Source organism: Salvelinus fontinalis, chromosome 33, assembly GCF_029448725.1.
Source record: "Salvelinus fontinalis isolate EN_2023a chromosome 33, ASM2944872v1, whole genome shotgun sequence".
Lineage (NCBI taxonomy): Eukaryota > Metazoa > Chordata > Actinopteri > Salmoniformes > Salmonidae > Salvelinus > Salvelinus fontinalis.
The window spans coordinates 22718987-22739051 of NC_074697.1; the positions used below are offsets into that span (position 1 = coordinate 22718987).

General features: G+C 43.5%; 1 protein-coding gene across 1 annotated transcript in view; it reads left to right on the forward strand.

Annotated features, from left to right (window-relative positions):
• Positions 1 to 223: 223 nt before the first annotated feature.
• The window catches only part of zgc:153039 (uncharacterized protein LOC767698 homolog), a 50019-nt gene continuing 30177 nt past the window's right edge, over positions 224 to 20065 (forward strand). The window contains exons 1-6 of the mRNA XM_055895320.1: positions 224 to 837; positions 2051 to 2185; positions 2570 to 2707; positions 3313 to 3630; positions 6326 to 6433; positions 6571 to 6682. Coding sequence (XP_055751295.1) covers positions 612 to 837; positions 2051 to 2185; positions 2570 to 2707; positions 3313 to 3630; positions 6326 to 6433; positions 6571 to 6682 — 1037 coding nt within the window. The 5' untranslated portion in view covers positions 224 to 611. The remainder of the gene's footprint in view (positions 838 to 2050; positions 2186 to 2569; positions 2708 to 3312; positions 3631 to 6325; positions 6434 to 6570; positions 6683 to 20065) is intronic.

Sequence of the window (20065 nt, forward strand, 5' to 3'; positions counted from 1 at the left end):
TCACCCTTAACGGTGTAGGCCACAACTGGATGCATTCGGTTGTTCTGGCGATGGTAACAACTGGATGCTTTCAGTTTTTAGGGATACAGTATCTTCAACCTAGGTTCCTTTCCACTGAAAACGTGGGAACTCCGCTCAGGTCTTTATTTTACCCCTGCTGCGTTAGGTTACTAGAGGGGGGACTTTTATTTTGAACATTTGCTGTGTGATTGCGTGACCTAAATGGCTCTAGCTTCACAATGTTCACGGATTGTTGGAAAGTGCCAACAAATTCGACAGACAACTTTTACGATAATGTGTGTTTTGTAATGTAGGCCCACTACAATATAGTGTTTTCGAGTGGGGTTAGGCCACACGAAGAGAAACTATTTCTAATGTCGAGGTAGGCAAACTATATTGATTAGCATTCAGATTGTAACGATTGGTGCAATGTTGTTCAGCGTCTGTTTACATGATTTGAGAAGAAAATGTAGTAAAGTCATGCGCACTGATTTTTGCTTCAATGTTTGAGAGTGAACTCTAGAAACTAGCTTAGTTGATAAAGCCGACACAATTGGTGACAGGGTGTTTCTAAGTTCTGGTTAGTCGTAGTAGCCAACAGCAGCTTTGCCATGTCGGAGAGGACACCACTCCTGCACTATCGCCTCTCCACAAGTGTCAATGAGCAGTCGGGGGAGCATCAACCGTGTCTTCCCAGGGAGGCTGTGGAGCAGTCCCCGGCAGTTTACAGACGGAAGTCGGCGCACCACAGCCGGCCCAAAAAGCTCTCCACATTCTTTGGTGTGGTGATACCCACCTTGCTGTCTATGTTCAGCGTGGTGGTCTTCCTACGAATTGGTGAGTAAGGTTATAGCCTACTGTTATGTATTACAATGTCCACAAAATAGCTTTATTATAGGCCCATGTTGGTAACTTTGAGCCAGTTGTTGCCTGGAAACCCGACGTTGAATTGTATTGAATTCTACATCGGGCAGAAATTAGCGTTGGAATCTGGAGTGAGTGCATCCCGGATCGTTATGTGGTCATAGTCATGATGATAAATGTGTAAAAATGTACGACAACAATTTTCTTACTGGAGGAATATGGTAGTTTCAAGTGGACTAACAATATGGAGTAAAATGTAGTTCTTGCAAGAAATTGAGTATTTACTTGCGCTATAACTTCAGTCTCGAGCCATTAATCACATTCACATGATGCAGACCTCGAGGTCCAATATCTGATGGCAATAATGACATCCGTATCCATAGTGTATTCACAAATAATCTGAAGATATGTTTACAAACACAATCCCCATTCGTCAATGTCTCATCTGTTTTATTTGTTCAGAGGTATTTTATTCTATCACAGAGTTCTCTCGGTAAGTACAGTGGTCTGTCTGTGAGTGTTCTCTCTCTTGCCTTGGTGTGTTCCACCCTCTGTTTTGCCCCCTGTCTCGTGATACCTCAGCTGCTGGGGTGTAGACACGCAAACGTTGAACAGCCACTAGTTTGAGAGACAAGAATAACATTCCATATAACATAAGCACTGCATTATACCTTATATGGAACAATATGGCACTTCTGTTTCAATGCATAGGAGTGGTGTACAGTGAATTGGATGACTTCTGTTTTGGTTAAAAGCATGACGTAACTTGTTCTGCATTTTGACCTATTGGTGAATGTTGCAAGCAAATTGTAGCATTGTAGAAGTTTGGTATTTTGCCATAGGCTATTATCAGTCTAAACTGATTTTACTGTGTGTGACATTGAAAAACATTTCTTAAACATAACTGGATTCCTTGGCATGGTGTTTTGATTAATAATTACATGATTGTGTAACTTCACATGGGGGAGGAGGGTCAAACTGCTGTCTCAACTGTATAGTGAAGGTGAAAGCCAATGAGAATTCCCCACTGCATGTTCTTGTTGACAGTTACTGTACATTCCAAGTTCCAACTTGCTGTAAGAAAGTTGTTAAACCACCAAACTCAGTTCCTGTTAGAGACTGAGATGATTTGAATTTGAAATGTTAAACCATAGTGTGGTCCTTGTGTTCTCTCCTCTCCCGTCAGGTTTCGTGGTGGGCCAGTGTGGGCTGTATCAGGCCATAGCCATGTTCTTAGTGGCCTACTTCATCATCAGTATGACCGTGCTGTCTGTGTGTGCCATCTCAACCAATGGAGCTCTGGACGCAGGAGGGGCCTACTGTATCCTCCTCAGCAATACACACACAGCTGTACATGATAGATAGACATGGCATTTCAGGCCCATTTGCTGTACACACACACTCCACCTTACAGTGCTCTTTCAGTTTCATTAATGTAGCATTGCATTCCTCAACATATAGATATTTCTGTGTGTCAGTGAATGGCTGGTATTGTTTTCACTTTATCTGTAAGACACATTGTGAGTGTGTGAAAGGAGGATGGGAATGAGTGTCTGTGCCTGGGCCTATTTCTTTCAGTGCCTGATCACATTCACATTTTAAAGGCCTTCACTTCATTATAGTGTCCACATACACTATTTCTCTCACATATTGACACTCACTCATAACCCCTGTGTATCCCAGCCTTAACCCCCTCCTCACCCAGACATGATAAGTCGTGCGTTGGGGCCAGAGTTTGGGGGCAGTCTAGGCGTCATGTTCTTCCTGGCTAATGTGTGTAGCAGTGCCCTCTATATCCTGGGTCTGGTCGAGGCCATAGTAGCAACCTTCGGGCTTCCAGAAGGTATACAGCCATGCTCTCTACCTCTTCCTGCTCGGTTTGCGGGTCAATGTTTATTCGGATGAATCTTGTCCTGGAGGCAGAGCTGAGTGATTTCCATAAGATGGGCCAGCGGCAAATTCGAAATTGGAAATTATTGTATACATTTATGAAAACAAATATTTACTTTTTGATCTTAATAAAGGTAAGGCATAAGGTTGCCAGTGTGGTTAGGTTTAAAATCTGATTGTATTACTTTTTGGTGTACCAGCTAGTGACAACCCTGCAGAGCTGCCTCCAGTACATGAGTCATCCCAATAAATACCAACCTGTGCTCTGTTTATATTGACAGACTACTTTTTTAGTATATTGTATTTGATCTAAAACTAATCTGTTTTGACAATGTCTGCTCATGCATGTCATGCCCATTTTTAAAGCTTATTGAATCAAATTGAACATTTTAAATGGAATTGGATTACAACCCTTTGACCTTTTCATGGTCTGTTTCAACTATCACCTCATTCCTTCACTCCCTCATCTTCTCATCAACCCCCTCACCTTTTAACCTACTAACCCCCCCACTTACCTCACCTCCTCTTCTCACCCCCATCTCTCCTTTCCCTCTCCAGATGGGGTGAGCCCAGCGGGTTCCCTCCAGGTGTTGCCAGCGGGGTATTGGTGGTCGTTGCTCTATGCCACCGGCATCCTTCTCCTCTGCTTGCTTGTGTGTCTGGTGGGGGCAGAGATCTACGCCAAAGCCTCCTTCATCATCTTCCTGGTGGTCATGCTGGTGCTGGCCACCATCTTTATCAGCTTCTTTGCCGTGCGCCCGCGCACCATCCTCCTGCCCGCCACTCCGCCCATCCACAACGGCACGGGGCCACAGCCGCCGACCATGGCCAACTTCACCGGCTTTAAACTGAACACACTCCTGGGCAACCTGGATGGTGAGAAAGGGGGTCTGTCTGCGCGATGGTGGGGGGGGGGGGGGGTTGTGCACCAATATAAATGTGTGTGCTTAATGAATGTGTCATTCTAAATAGAATTGCACTTGATTTAAGCTGCAATGTGTAACTTTTTGGGTGCCCCTACCAAATTCACATAGAAGTGTGTGTTATAGATCTGTCATTTGCATTTAAAGCAAGTCTAAGAAGCAGTAGATGTGTTCTAAGTGTGGTATTTCTATGCTTCCCGTTCCTAAGTTTCATTCGTCTTTTGCTTTCGGTTTTGTACACCAGCTTCGAACAGCTGGTAATATAATATTTTTTGTTTATGGAATGTATATTTCACAGCAGTTTAGATTGTACAAGATTCTCTACACTATGCTTGCTTGTTTTCTCACATAAACTGTCATTAGAATTTTAGCAACCAGGAAATGGCGGAGAGATTTCTGCATAGTGCATCTTTAAGGAATTTAATATAGCAAAGCATTATTAATGTGAGCATAAACAATGTGAGTGATGTCTCATGTTTTATTTTTTATTTTATTTTACCTTTTATTTAACCAAGTAGGCCAGTTGATAACAAGTTCTCATTTACAATTGCGACCTGGCCAAGATAAAGCAAAGCAGTGCAACAAAAACAACAGCCCAGAGTTACACATGGGATAGAGATACTGGGGTGCAAAAGAGCAACAACAAAAAATAATAAAATGGGGATGAAGTAGTTGGGTGGGCTGTTTACAGATGGGCTGTGTACAGGTGCAGGGATTGGTAAGCTGCTCTTGACAGCTGATTCTTATAGATAGTGAGGGAGATGTAAGTCTCCAGCTTCAGTGACTTTTGCAATTTGTTCCAGTCATTGGCAGCAGAGAACTGGAAGGAAAGGAGGTGTTGGCTTTGGGGATGACCAGTGAAATATACCTGCTGGAGCGTGTGCTACGGGTGGGCGTTGCTATGGTGACCCGTGAGCTGAGATGAGGTGGGGATTTACCTAGCAAAGACTTAGATGACGTGGAGCCAGTGGGTTTGGCGACGAATATGTAGCGAAGGCCAGCCAACGAGAGCATACAGGTCGCAGTGGTGGGTAGTATATGGAGCTTTGGTGACAAAACGGATGGCACTGTGATAGACTACATCCAATTTGCTGAGTAGAGTGTTGGAGGCTATTTTGTAAATTACATTGCCGAAGTTAAGGATCGGTAGGATAGTCAGTTTTACGAGGGTATGTTTGGTAGCATGAGTGAGGGAGGCTTTGTTGCGAAGTAAGAACCTGATTCTAGATTTAATTTTGTATTGGAGATGCTTAATGTGATTCTGGGAGGAAAGTTTAAAGTCTAATCAGACACCTAGGTAAGTCAGAACCGTCCAGAGTAGTGATGCTGGGCGGGCGGGTGCGGGCAGCGATTGGTTGCAGAGCATGCATTTAGTTTTACTTGCTTTTAAGAGCAGTTGGAGGCCACGGAATGAGTGTTGTATGGCATTGACACTCATTTGGAGGTTTAACACAGGTGTCCAAAGAAAGGCCAGATGTATACCGAATGGTGTCGTCTGCGTAGAGGTGGATCAGAGAATCACCAGCAGTATGAGCGACATCACTGATATGAAAAGAGTCAGCCCGAGAATTGAACCGATTTTACACACTGAACTCTGAGAAGTAGTTGGTGAACCAGGCGAGGCAGTCATTTGAGAAACCAAGGCTATGGAGTCTGCTGATAAGAATGCGGTGATTGACAGAGTCGAGAGCCTTGGCCAGGTTGATGAAAACGGCTGTACAGTACTGTCTTTTATCGATGGCGGTTATGATATAGTTTAGGACCTTGAGCGTGGCAGAGGTGCACCCATGACCAGCTCGGAAACCAGATTGCATAGCGGAGAAGGTACGGTGGGATTCGAAATGGTCGTTGATCTGTTTAACTTGGCTTTCGAAGACTTTAGAAAGGCAGGGCAGGATGGATATAGGTCTGTAAAAATTTGAGTCTAGAGTGTCTCCCCCTTTGAAGAGGGGGATGACCGCTGCAGCTTTCCAATCTTTAGGGATCTCAGACAATACGAAAGAGGTTGAACAGGCTAGTAATGTCAGTTATGCATACTTTATGGTGGCAGAATGTACTTGTTTATTATCTTAGACACACACACCAATTATAGGTTTAAGCCTCTTGTTTTGCTGAATGTTTATCAGGCTTGGTGGCAGTGAAGAAGGTAATTCATTATTTAATTGTAATTAGTGGGTATTGTAAATATCCTTTGGCTCCCCATTTCCACCATAACATACCAACCTCACTGACCTGAGGGATTTATTTTCAGTGTGGAAATCAACCACATGATTACTCTGCTAATCGCCATAACTCAGTCACACACACACACACACACACACACACACACACACACACACACACACACACACACACACACACAGCACCTTCAAAGACCCTGTTGTCAACAAAATGACACACGTTGTTTGCCACTGTAAAGCTTACCCTCCAATGAGAAGTGGGTTAAAAGTCAATGGCTTCATATGTAACACAAACTATACTTGAACCAGCGATGGCGAGATATGACATTTCTGTACTTTTTGAATTCCAAGAGGCATGCATGTTCATCAATTCCATTTTTTTGGTTAAATATCTGGATTTGGGGTGGATTCGGACATGGAGCTGATTGAATTGATTTCTAAATCCGCCCCCCCCCCCCCTTTCTCTAGCTGATTATGCTGTGGACTACACAACAGGAACCATGATGTCCTTTGCTACGGTGTTTGCCGTCATGTTTAACGGGTGCACAGGCATCATGGCTGGATCCAACATGTCAGGTAAGAAATGGATGTTTGATCAATGGGTGGAGAGATTGAATTTCTATTTAGCTGCTCAATTTTCAAAGGGGTCATTCAGGAGTTATCCAAGGGATCAGAGATGTGTGTGTCTGACCTGGTGTTGTGCTGTGTCCCAGGTGACCTGAAGAACCCTAGCTACTCCATACCTCGAGGAACCATCACAGCTGTCATCTTCACCTTCATAATCTACAACCTCCTCAGTTTGATGGTGGCCTGCTCTTGTGACCGGTCAGTCGCACACACACACAAGTTTGGGCATAATCTATGTATATGAACACACCTGTAACACATACAGTGCATTCGGAAAGTATTCAGACCCCTTGACTTCTTCCACATTTTGTTACAATACAGCCTTATTCTTAAATGGATTAAATAGTTTTTTCCCTCATTAATCTACACAATATACCCTATAATGGCAAAGCAATAAATGTTTTTTTTTGTGTGCAAATGTATTAAAAATATAAAAAAGATCACATTTACATAAGTATTCAGACCCATTACCCAGTACTTTGTTGAAGCGCCTTTGGAAGCAATTACAGCCTCGCGTCCTCTTCGGTATGATGCTACAAGCTTGCCACATCTGTGTTTGGGGAGTTACTCCCATTCTTCTCTGCAGATCCTCTCAAGCTCTGTCAGGTTGAATGGGGAGCGTCGCTGCACAGCTATTTTCAGGTCTCCAGAGATTTTAGATTGGGTTCAATTCTGGGCCACTGAAGGACATTCGGAGACTTGTCCCGAAGCCACTGTGTGTGTAGGGTCGTTGTCCTGTTGGAAGGTGAACCTTCGCCCCAGTCTGAGGTCCTGAGCGCTCTGGTTTTCATCAAGGATCTCTCTGTACTTTCTCTGTTCATCTTTCCCTCTATCTTGTCTCCCAGCCCGTGCTGCTGATAAACATCCCCACAGCATGATGCTGCCACCACCGTGCTTCACCGTAGCGATGGTGCCAGGTTTCCTCCAGTCATGATGCTTGGCATTCAGGCCAAAGAGTTCCGTCTTGGTTTCATCAGACCAGAGAATCTTGTTTGTCATGGTCTGAGAATCCTTTGGGTGCCTTTTGGCAAACTCCAAGCGGGCTGTCATGTGCCTTTAGCTGTGTGGCTTCCGTCTGGCTACTCTACCATAAAGGCCTGATTGGTGGAGTGCTGCAGAGATGGTTGTCATTCTGGAAGGTTCTCCCATCTCCACAGAGGAACTCGGGAGCTCTTTCAGAGTGACCATCGGCTTCTTGGTCACCTCCTTGACCAAGGCACTTCACCCCCAATTGCTCAGTTTGTACGAACGGCCAGCTCTAGGAAGATTCTTTGTGGTTCCAAACTTCTTTCGTTTAGGAATGACGGAGGCCACCATGGTCTTGGGGACCTTCAATGCTTCAGAAATGTTTTGGTACCCTTCCCCAGATCGGTGCCTCGACACAATCCTGTCTGAGTTATACAGACAATTCCTTTGACCTCATGGTTTTTGCTTGGTTTTTGCTCTGACATGCACAGTCTACTGTGGGACCTTTTTATATACACAGGTGTGCCTTCCCAAATCATGTCAAGGACTGTTGCTGTGACAGTATTTCCACCACACAGGCGGTCACGTGTCATGAAGGCAGTCAAATTCCACGTGACTGTTTAGTCACGTTAATTAGGCTTCTCCAAGCTGTAATGCTGCTGATGGTCATTAGTAGCCTACCAAACTTGCTAACTGCCTTGTACTCAGCACTCTATCCGTCTAATCACTCTGACATAAATGCAAATGTATTTGAAAATCTAAATCACACTCTTCATGAGAGCCCATGAGCTCATGTTGTGCAACATTTCAATAGGCTATGCAATTGTGTGAGAAAACAGTGATGGCCTCTACTAAAAATAGGAGGATCAGCTTTCTATAGGCTTGGCCTACTATATTTATTTCTAAGCTTTCTTAAAATGAAGCATGTTACTTATCTTTACAGCCTACCTGGCTGGCATGCAAAGAAACCACGGGCATAAGTGTCCTCAGTTCACTATTTTAAGTGCATACTGTGGCTTGCGAAGGTATTCATCCCCTTTGGCATTTTTACTATTGTGTTGCCTAACAATCTGGAATTAAAATGGATTTTTTGGGGCTTTGTATCATTTGATTTACACAACATGCCTACCACTTTGAAAATAAATGTTTGTTATTTGTGAATCAAACAAGAAAGTAAGACACAAACTGAACTTGGGCGTGCATAACTATTTCCCCCCCCCCCCCCCCCCCCCCCCCCTCCCCCCAAAGTCAATACTTTGTAGAGCCACCTTTTGCAGCAATTACAGCTGCAAGTCTCTTGGGGTATGTCTCTATAAGCTTGGCACATCTAGCCACTGAGATTTTTGCCCTTTTTTCAAGACAAAACTGCTCCAGCTCCTTCAAGTTGGCTTGGTTTCGCTGGTGTACAGCAATCTTTAAGTTATACCACAGATTCTCAATTGGATGGATGTATTGGCTTTGACTAGACTATTCCAAGACATTTAAATGTTTCCGCTTAAACCACTCGAGTGTTGCTTTAGCAGTATGCTTAGGGTCATTGTCCTGCTGGAAGGTGAACCTAAAACACAGTCTCAAATCTCTGGAAGACTGAAACAGGTTTCCCCCAAGAATTTCCCTGTATTTAGCGCCATCCATCATTCCTTCAATTCTGACCAGTTTCCCAGTACCTGCCGATGGGGAAAAACATCCCCACAGCATGATGCTGCCACCAACATGGGGATGGTATTCTTGTGGTTGTGAGAGGTGTTGGGTTTGCGCCAAACATAGCGTTTTCCTTGATGGCCAAAAAGCTCAATTTGTCTCATCTGTCCAGAATACCTTCTTCCACATGTTTGGGGAGTCTCCCACATGCCTTTTGCCGAATACCAAACGTGTTTGCTTATTTTTTTCTTTAAGCAATGGCTTTTTTTCTGGCCAATATTCTGTAAAGCCCAGCTCTGTGGAGTGTACAGCTTAAAATGGTCCTATGAACAGATACTCCAATCTCTGCTGTGGAGCTTTGCAGCTCCTTCAGGGTTATCTTTGGTCTTTTTGTTGCCTCTCTGATTAATGTCCTCCTTGCCTGGTCGGTGAGTTTTGGTGGGCGGCCCTCTCTTGGCAGGTTTGTTGTGCCATATTCTTTCCATTTTTTAATAATGGATTTAAATGGTGCTCCGTGGGATGTTCAAAGTTTCTGATATTTTTTTATAACCCAACCCTGATCTGTACTTCTCCACAACTTTGTCCCTGACCTGTTTGGAGAGCACCTTGGTCTTCGTGGTGCCGCTTGCTTGGTGGTATTGCAGACTCTGGGGGCTTTCAGAACGTATGTGTGTGTGTGTGTATACATACATACATACATACATACATACAGTGGGGAGAACAAGTATTGGATACACTGCCGATTTTGCAGGTTTTCCTACTTACAAAGCATGTAGAGGTCTGTAATTTTTATCATAGGTACACTTCAACTGCGAGAAGTGTACCAAAAATCCAGAAAATCACATTGTATGATTTTTAAGTAATTTAATTTGCATTTTATTGCATGTCATAAGTATTTGATCACCTACCAACCAGTAAGAATTCCAGCTCCCACAGACCTGTTAGTTTTTCTTTAAGAAGCCCTCCTGTTCTCCACTCATTAACTGTATTAACTGCACCTGTTTGAACTCGTACCTGTATAAAAGACACCTGTCCACACACTCAATCAAACAGACTCCAACCTCTCCACAATGGCCAAGACCAGAGAGCTGTGTAAGGACATCAGGGATAAAATTGTAGACCTGCACAAAGCTGGGATGGGCTACAGGACAATAGGCAAGCAGCTTGGTGAGAAGGCAGCAACTGTTGGCGCAATTATTAGAAAATGGAAGTTCAAGATGACGGTCAATCACCCTCGGTCTGGGGCTCCATGCAAGATCTCAGCTCGTGGGGCATCAATTAACATGAGGAAGGTGAGGGATCAGCCCATAACTACACTGCAGGACCTGGCCAATGACCTGAAGAGAGCTGGGACCACAGTCTCAAAGAAAACCCTTAGTAACACACTACGCCGTCATGGATTAAAATCCTGCAGCGCACGCAAGGTCCCCCTGCTCAAGCCAGCGCATGTCCAGGCCCGTCTGAAGTTTGCCAATGACCATCTGGATGATCCAGAGGAGGAATGGGAGAAGGTCATGTGGTCTGATGAGACAAAAATAGAGCTTTTTGGTCTAAACTCCACTCGCCGTGTTTGGAGGAAGAAGGATGAGTACAACCCCCAAGAACACCATCCCAACCGTGAAGCACGGAGGTGGAAACATCATTCTTTGGGTATGCTTTTCTGCAAAGGGGACAGGACTACTGCACCGTATTGAGGGGAGGATGGATGGGGCCATGTATCGTGAGATCTTGGCCAACAACCTCCTTCCCTCAGTAAGAGCATTGAGATGGGTCGTGGCTGGGTCTTCCAGCATGACACCGACCCGAAACACACAGCCAGGGCAACTAAGAAGTGGCTCCGTAAGAAGCATCTCAAGGTCCTGGAGTGGCCTAGCCAGTCTCCAGACCTGAACCCAATAGAAAATCTTTGGAGGGAGCTGAAAGTCCGTATTGCCCAGCGACAGCCCAGAAACCTGAAGGATCTGGAGAAGGTCTGTATGGAGGAGTGGGCCAAAATCTCTGCTGCAGTGTGTGCAAACCTGGTCAAGAACTACAGGAAACGTATGATCTCTAATTGCAAACAAAGGTTTCTGTACTAAATATTAGGTTCTGCTTTTCTGATCTATCAATTACTTATGTCATGCAATATAATGGAAATTAATTACTTAAAAATCATACAATGTGATTTTTCTGGATTTTTTCTTCAACTGTGAGAGACGGAATCTTTGATTTTTGGTACACTTCTCGCAGTTGAAGTGTACCCATGATAAAAATTACAGACCTCTACATGCTTTGTAAGTAGGAAAACCTGCAAAATCGGCAGTGTATCCAATACTTGTTCTCCCCAGTGTGTGTGTGTGTGTGTGTGTGTATATATATATATACTGCTCCAAAAAATAAAGGGAACACTTAAACAACACAATGTAACTCCAAGTCAATCACACTTCTGTGAAATCAAACTGTCCACTTAGGAAGCAACACTGATTGACAATAAATTTCACATGCTGTTGTGCAAATGGAATAGACAAAAGGTGGAAATTATAGGCAATTAGCAAGACACCCCCAATAAAGGAGTGGTTCTGCAGGTGGTGACCACAGACCACTTCTCAGTTCCTATGCTTCCTGGCTGATGTTTTGGTCACTTTTGAATGCTGGCGGTGCTTTCACTCTAGTGGTAGCATGAGACGGAGTCTACAACCCACACAAGTGGCTCAGGTAGTGCAGCTCATCCAGGATGGCACATCAATGCGAGCTGTGGCAAGGTTTGCTGTGTCTGTCAGCGTAGTGTCCAGAGCATGGAGGCGCTACCAGGAGATAGGCCAGTACATCAGGAGACGTGGACGAGGCCGTAGGAGGGCAACAACCCAGCAGCAGGACCGCTACCTCCGCCTTTGTGCAAGGAGGAGCACTGCCAGAGCCCTGCTAAATGACCTCCAGCAGGCCACAAATGTGCATGTATTAAAAATCAAAACCTGTAGCCCAACATTTGTTTAACAACTTTAGTTATGCTTAATTTTGAGTTATTAATGTAAGGAGTACATTATTTTTTTGTTAACCGCTCAACACAAAATAGCCGCATGTGCGCACTCCCTCCAGTCTTTTATTCAGCTGTGTTCAATTGTATTCTTCATACTATAAAATAATGCCTCGGAATTCTAAGCAAATCTTGTCAGCTAAATGAACTTGTCGCCCAAAGACATTTTGCATTGCCAGATCAGGACCTAAGGACATTTCAGAGTATGCTATTCTGTTCTTCTGAAATAGACTACATTTTCTTCATATCATGCTTCGTTAGACCTGTCTAAAATAAATACTGGATATATTGTGAAGGTGTAGATGTTCCAAAGGTCTACATCAAAGTAAAGATACCTTAATAGAAAAGATTTCAAGTAAAAGTCACCCACTAAAATACTACTTGAGTAAAAGTATTTGGTTTAAAATATACTTAAGTATCAAAAGTTAAAGGTAAAGTATACATCTTTTCAAATTCTTTATATGAAGCAAACCAGGTGGCACCATTTTCTTGTTTTAAAAAAATGTACAGATAGCCAGGGGCACACGCCAACACTCAGACATTAACAAATGAAACGTGTTTAGTGAGTCGATCACAGGCAGTAGGGATGACAAGGGATGATGTCTTGATAAGTGTGTGAATTAGACTATTTTTCTGTCCTCCTAACCATTTAAAATGTAATGAATACTTTTGGGTGTCAGGGAAAGTGTATGGAGTAAAAAATAACATTTTCTTTAGGAATGTAGTGAATTAAAAGTAGTCAACAATACCCCAAAAAACGAATTAAGTAGTGTTTTACTAAAGTACTTTACACCACTGACAGGTGGACTCCAAGTTGTAGAAACATCTCAAGGATGATCAATGGAAACAGGATGCACCTGAGCTCAATTTCGAGTCTCATAGCAAAGTATCTGAAAAGTTATGTAAATAAGGTATTTCTGTTGATATTTTTATGAATTTGCTAATATTACTAAAAACCTGTTTTCACTTTGTCATTATGAGGTATTGTCTAGATTAATGAGGAAATGTTTTTATTTAATCCATTTTAGAATAAGGCTGTAACGTAACAATGTGGAAAAAGACAAGGGGTCTGAATACTTTCCGAGTGCACTGTATGTTCACATACAGGTGCGCACACCCGGATCCAATTCAAACTCGTCTCAAATTTCCACTCAATGAAAGACTCACATTTACAATTTAATCTCTCTTCTACTCTCACACACGTTCTCTCACTCACACTCCCGTCTCTAGCTCAGTGTGCAGTATTGATGTGTCACCAAAGCAAGTGTTGCCAAAGTGCTAAACTGACATAAAAGGCCCATAAAGGAGCATTGGAAATCAATACAGCCATAAATTATACTCCTCCCTGTCCTCCCCTCTGCCTGTTTCACCGTTTCCCCTCCTGAAATTGATGTGGTTGTAGTTGTGTGTGGTTGTAGTCATTAATGTTTTCATTTGAAACAGTGGTTAGTGGTAGTTGTAGGCTAATCTTAGTGTGTTTGAGTGTGAAATTGACCTTCCACCTTTTCAAATTGGCACCACGTGCTAATCACATGACCTCACGAGAGGGCTGCTTCAATGGAGGCAATGAGACCCTGTTCACATGAAGTGTGTGTGGGTTGGTTCTTCTATCTAAAGACCTAAAGTCCCCACAAGGATAGTAAAACAAGAATAATGTTCCCTCGTGGGGACATTTCCCACATCCCCATGAGAACAAAGGCTATTTTAAGCTTAGGTTTTAGGGTTAAGGTTACAATTAGGGTAAGAGGCTAGGGAAAATTGGATTTTGAATGGAAATCAATTTTAGGTCCACACGAGGATAGAATAACAAAACGTTTGTGTGTGTCCGGGGGTATTCATAGTTGAGTTGTGGAAGTAGTCATGTGACATTTTACACCACAAATAGAAACGAGAAGAAGTGGTATGAGGAAGTAAGAGTAGATCAGACGTTAGCAGCTAGAAATATACTAACTCATTGACCATGTTTACATGCCCACCAATATCTCGTTATTCGTTCGAGTTAAACATCATACCCTTTTACAATATCCCCAAAAAAGCTATTATCCCGGTTATGAGAAACCCGGATAAGATGCCTGGGATATGCTGATCTTAGAAGGGATACTGTGGCATGTAAATAGTGTATCACGTTTACTGTTGTTTTTCGCTGTCTGTGCAGGCTCAGTGTCTGTGCAGGCTCAGTGTCTGTGCAGGCTCAGTGTCTGTGCAGGCTCAGTGTCTGTGCAGGCTCAGTGTCTGTGCAGGCTCAGTGTCTGTGCAGGCTCAGTGTCTGTGCAGGCTCAGTGTCTGTGCAGGCTCAGTTTCACGTCTCATGGGTGTTGTGATTCTCTTATTTTTTCCCCGTCTGGTTATCAAACAAATCACTTAAAGTAGGCTATACCTGCGCAGTTCCATCCACCATAATAATTCCATAAGAATGTATTTTGCTGATACACCGTAGTCTACTGGGCGGTATAGCTTACTTTCACCCCTAATTTAGATACGTTTCTGCTTATCATTTCCAGCACTTGGTAGGCCGTTTGTCAACTATAGTTAGATACATGCAGCTTCTCTTCTGTCATAATGGGTTGCCCAGAAGACCAAAATAAGTATTGCTCACCAGAATGTCTTTCATCAATAGAATGAATGCAGTATAATCCAGTTAACACGGTAAAGTTGTCTGTTTCATTTAGGGACCGGGGAGAAAATGCAATAACTCTGGAACAGTGGAAAGATTGTTCCCGTGCAAAATGTCCAAATGTCATCAGTTTGACTCGTTTTATGGAAATGAAAAACTGAGAAAACAAACTGTTTCTGATAAGACTTAATTTCGTCTTGGGTGCATATTTTATCTGGTTGAAATACTGTCTACTTTGCATAAGTGCAAAAGATAAGTTACACGTACATTCACATCAAGAGATGCTGAAAGACAGATCCTATTTCTCAACTCCTGTTCTCAAGACACAATTAACATTTGTTGTATAATTTTTGGCCTACTACAAGAAATCCATAATTATACTGGAGTTAATATTATATTACTCTACATGTGAGAGGTTATAGACCTACAGATAGTGTCTACATTTCACTTACTATTCCATTTAACCCATATGAACTTAAATGAGGAATATTCATGGGTTCAGGGATACTCGTGAGCGGGATATCAAAAGTGCATATAATCAGCTAATCCCGAATAAGACAGGATATATATATATATATGACATGTGCTACTATCTGGAATACTGTGCGCATGTAAACGTGTTCAGTGATGGATAATGTAGTAGTTGAGGAGACCCACCGGATCATGAAATCCTAGGTGGTTGATTTCTACACAATCTAGATCATGAGGGAAGTGGCTTTCAGGACTCGTAGAGGCACATGTACGTTTTTACACTTTGAGGAAATTCAGAGTCCGTTTCGATCCATACTTCAGGATATGAACAAAAGGATCAAAAGAATGCATTTATTTCTCCAGTAGGTTCAGGCAGGTTGTTATCTAGCGGTGTCCTTATCTGCTGTGGTTTAGTGTTGCTTTATGTTGGACAGGGCCTGGCATGTAGTGGAGTGTGACTTTATTGGTCTAAGATAGTTAGACTGAATGGAGGAAATGTACAGGGTTTATGAATGATACTACCTCCAAGGTCCTTTTTATAGTACTTGATGGTGTCTCAAAACCATATCAAGACCTTTTACTGAACTGTCTTAGTGTGTTTTCACATGTGTAGTAACACTACTGACTGCTCCTCCAGTTGTACATAGAGTACAGTAACGTGATGAAGAGGATAATGGGAACTTGACCAGGGCTAAAGCCACCATTTCATCATGCCTGTTACTGGAAACATCAACTTTTCATTTCTGGACAGGGCATTCCACATTGATTATAACCTCATTCACCAGAAGGGCTGTATAACATCCTTGACTAGAGGTAAACTTCATAAATGCCCATTTACATTATGAAACAGTTACACCCTTGTCACAGGTAATGTCTATCAACAATATGCCATGTGTTTTGTTGAAAGTAACATGTCAGTTGTAGGACCCAAAAAAGGGCCCAAATCTTTTCCTATTCAAGTCACTTTTCAGGAAAAACCCATGTCGCTAGTGTATCTGTCACCAAACTAAAAACTTTTTCACTTTCATCATATTTATGATATTAACTTTTCTAGTGAACCTGTCACCACTGTCCCGGTTCATGTCATTAAGAGACAGACTAAATAGATTACTGAGATTAAATAGGAAGAATGTGTATTAAAGCCATCAGTCAACGTCACATCGAGACATTGCTAAATGCCAAACACCCGCATCGTCACCACGAAGACTCCAAGCATTGCCATAGCAACAACACATCCTTGACGGGAAATCAGTTGAAGGCCGATCACAGTCTGGGTCAGTGATTCTGACTGAGGAGGAACTATTAGAAGCTTTTTGAGTTAGATGTTATTCCCCTTTTGTTAGTCAGAAATGGAGTAACATGGTAGCAGTATCCTGAAATTTCCAACAGGTGGCGGTCACACATCTCACAAGATGAGGAGCTTCCTTTGTGTTGCAGACTCTAACATGATGTTGATAGGTTTCTTAGGCTGCATTTACCCATGCAGCCCAATTCTGATCCTTTTCCCGCTAATTGATATTTTTACCAATCACATCAATCCTTTCGCATCAGTTTTCTTTTCATATCTGATTGGTCTAAAGACCAATTAGTTGGAAAAAGATCAGAATTGGGCTGCCTTACTGATACAGAAACGGTATAACCTTTGAATAAAGCCAAAATGAATTGCTCTCCTCTTCAGCTAGTTATTCTGCATTCTTGGTAAAGGCATTGTGTTCACTTAACGTGAATGTCAGGGAGATTAAGAATGGGTATTCAGATCTACAGTAGTGTTTCCTTTTGGGGGAATGACACCTGATGCATACCTGAATAGGTTACAGGTGTGTGTTTGTTACAGGTGCACATTTACAGTGTGTGTATGTTTTCTAGATGGGTCTGAGAAGGTGTATAGGAGCCCAATGTAAAATATGATGATGGAGGAGGAAGGTCGAGTGTCCAGAGATGAGAAGTCTGTTAACCCTGTGTGACAGGGTAGCCAGTGGTGACAGATGGCCCACTGCCAACTCTCCAACCCCTCTCACATCCAAGTCCTGCCCAATCTCCTAATATACACTCAGCTTAGTGTGTGTGTATCTTGGTTAGGGACCCGAATGATCTGTGTGTATCTTACTGTCGTTCTCTTTCTCTGTGTAGCCTGTTTGTGGAAGCTGTGCAGTCCCACAGGGCTCTGCTATCTCCAACATGCAGCCTGGTGTGTGTGAGGAAGCTGTGCAGTCCCACAGGGCTCTGCTATCTCCAACATGCAGCCTGGTATGTGTGTGTGTGTGGAAGCTGTGTAGTCCCACAGGGCTCTGCTATCTCCAACATGCAGCCTGGTGTGTGTGTGGAAGCTGTGCAGTCCCACAGGGCTCTGCTATCTCCAACATGCAGCCTGGTGTGTGTGTGGAAGCTGTGCAGTCCCACAGGGCTCTGCTATCTCCAACATGCAGCCTGGCGTGTGTGTGGAAGCTGTGCAGTCCCACAGGGCTCTGCTATCTCCAACATGCAGCCTGGTGTGTGTGAGGAAGCTGTGTAGTCCCACAGGGCTCTGCTATCTCCAACATGCAGCCTGGTGTGTGTGAGGAAGCTGTGTAGTCCCACAGGGCTCTGCTATCTCCAACATGCAGCCTGGTATGTGTGAGGAAGCTGTGTAGTCCCACAGGGCTCTGCTATCTCCAACATGCAGCCTGGTATGTGTGTGGAAGCTGTGTAGTCCCACAAGGCTCTGCTATCTCCAACATGCAGCCTGGTGTGTGTGTGGAAGCTGTGTAGTCCCACAGGGCTCTGCTATCTCCAACATGCAGCCTGGTGTGTGTGTGTGGAAGCTGTGTAGTCCCACAAGGCTCTGCTATCTCCAACATGCAGCCTGGTGTGTGTGTGTGGAAGCTGTGTAGTCCCACAGGGCTCTGCTATCTCCAACATGCAGCCTGGTGTGTGTGTGTGGAAGCTGTGTAGTCCCACAAGGCTCTGCTATCTCTTTGCTTTTTCTTCTGCTTTTTAGCCCACCAAATGGCTTTTATTTGTGTGTGAGAGAATGTTGTACTGTCTCTCTCATGCACCCCCCCCCCCCACACACACACTCGCTGGCTCGTAGTACTAGTCTCTTGTCCAGACATTGTGAGGCAACAAGTCCAACATTCTCAGTCTGTCTGCTCTCCCTCTGTCTCATACCTCTGTTCCCTTGCAATCACCCCACTGCAGAGTGCCTGTCCTTAGCTCTCTCTGTTCTTCCTCACATTATTTGCTTGCTGTCTCTCCACCACAGAGATCTCTGTCTCTCTCGTTCCCCCTCTCTGTCTGTCTCTCTTTCCATGGCAGTAGCGTGGTGAAAGCGGTCTTGTCCACTGGTGGACTGTACAGCGCTCCAAATCTCCAAGTACTTCACCCTCCTACCCTTACTACAACTGGTCCTACCCTTACCACAACTGGTAGAGAGATGGAGAAGGTTCTTATGTTGCCCATGTCCTCTGTAATCCTGTGGACCCCAGGAAGAGTAGCTGCTGCATGAGCAACAGCTAATGGAGAGCCTCATAAACAAACCACATAAACATAGTATCAGGAATGAGAATGTAGCCAAACAATAGAGAATAGGAGAGGGGTGAAGTAGAGACAGAATGAGAGTGTGGTAGTGAGTGAATGAGAGAGGGTAGCAGAGAGGGAGAGGAGCTCTGCAGGCCTTGTTAGCTATTGATCCCATTTTATACTCCTCAGCCACAGCCTAGCCCCCAGGGAGCACTTAACCATCACACATTCTCTCTCTCTCTGTCTGTATGGCCCTATCTGCCTCCCTCCCCTCTGTAGTTGGTTCTGAAGCGTACTTTTTTTTTTAAATATGAAAGAAATGGCAAAAGAACATGAATGTATGAATAAACAAATAAGAGTATGATTGAGGGGATCAACAAACGAGGGAAAGAACAGATGAGGTGTGGAATGAGAATGAGCGTCCAATCTCTCCAGGCTCTTTCACTCATTTAACTGCATTCCCCTCTTAAAAAAACGTATTTTCTTCTGTCAGGTGCTTTACTTCGTTCTGTTCTTTATTTCCATGGCAGAGCTCATTCCAGCTTCATGATCCGATCAATAATCAGCATTATGGGATGGAGGGGACACCAGAACGGACACACTCAAAAACAACCGTATACACACATGCTTCTACAAATGCATAGCCTACACAGGCATGTTAATAAAAATGACCATATGAAAGTACCCAACTGTGCATGAACACACACAAACGCACATATTCTCTCCTCTGCTCTCTCTGCATGGCTGTCATCTCTTTATGATGGCTTTATTTTGGAGTGCAGGTTTGAAAATGTCAAGCCCGTTCAGATTTCTACTGCACCTGCCACATATCACAGGAATTAATAACCAGGCCATAGCACTGACCAGCTCCATTTTTACACACACACACACACACACACACACACACACACACACACACACACACACAAAAAAAAGTCACTTTCTATGGTCCAACCAACACATGAGCATACACTCAAATGAATGTTATTTTTTCGCTATTCTGTGTGTGTTGCTTGTGGAAAGGACCATTGAAAGTGAATCACTATTAAGCATATGTCAGAGAGCCTGATTAAAGCAATGGCTCATAAACATTTTACTGCGGCACCCGACTCATAACACAGACGAACAATCGCACACACACATCAAGTAACACACACAAACCAATCATTGGCATTTCCTAATTTTCGGGGGAGATATTAATTTATCGTGTGTGGCTCTATCTGGGTTTCAGTGTGAAAAAAGGGTGTTCAGATGTGTGGCTGGACGGAACAATATTTAATAGGGCCATGATGATAAGTATTAAAACCAGACGACCTGAAAGAACGTGACGGGAGTCTTAATTACAGTGGAGAGCGAGGGAGAATGGACACAGTAGTGG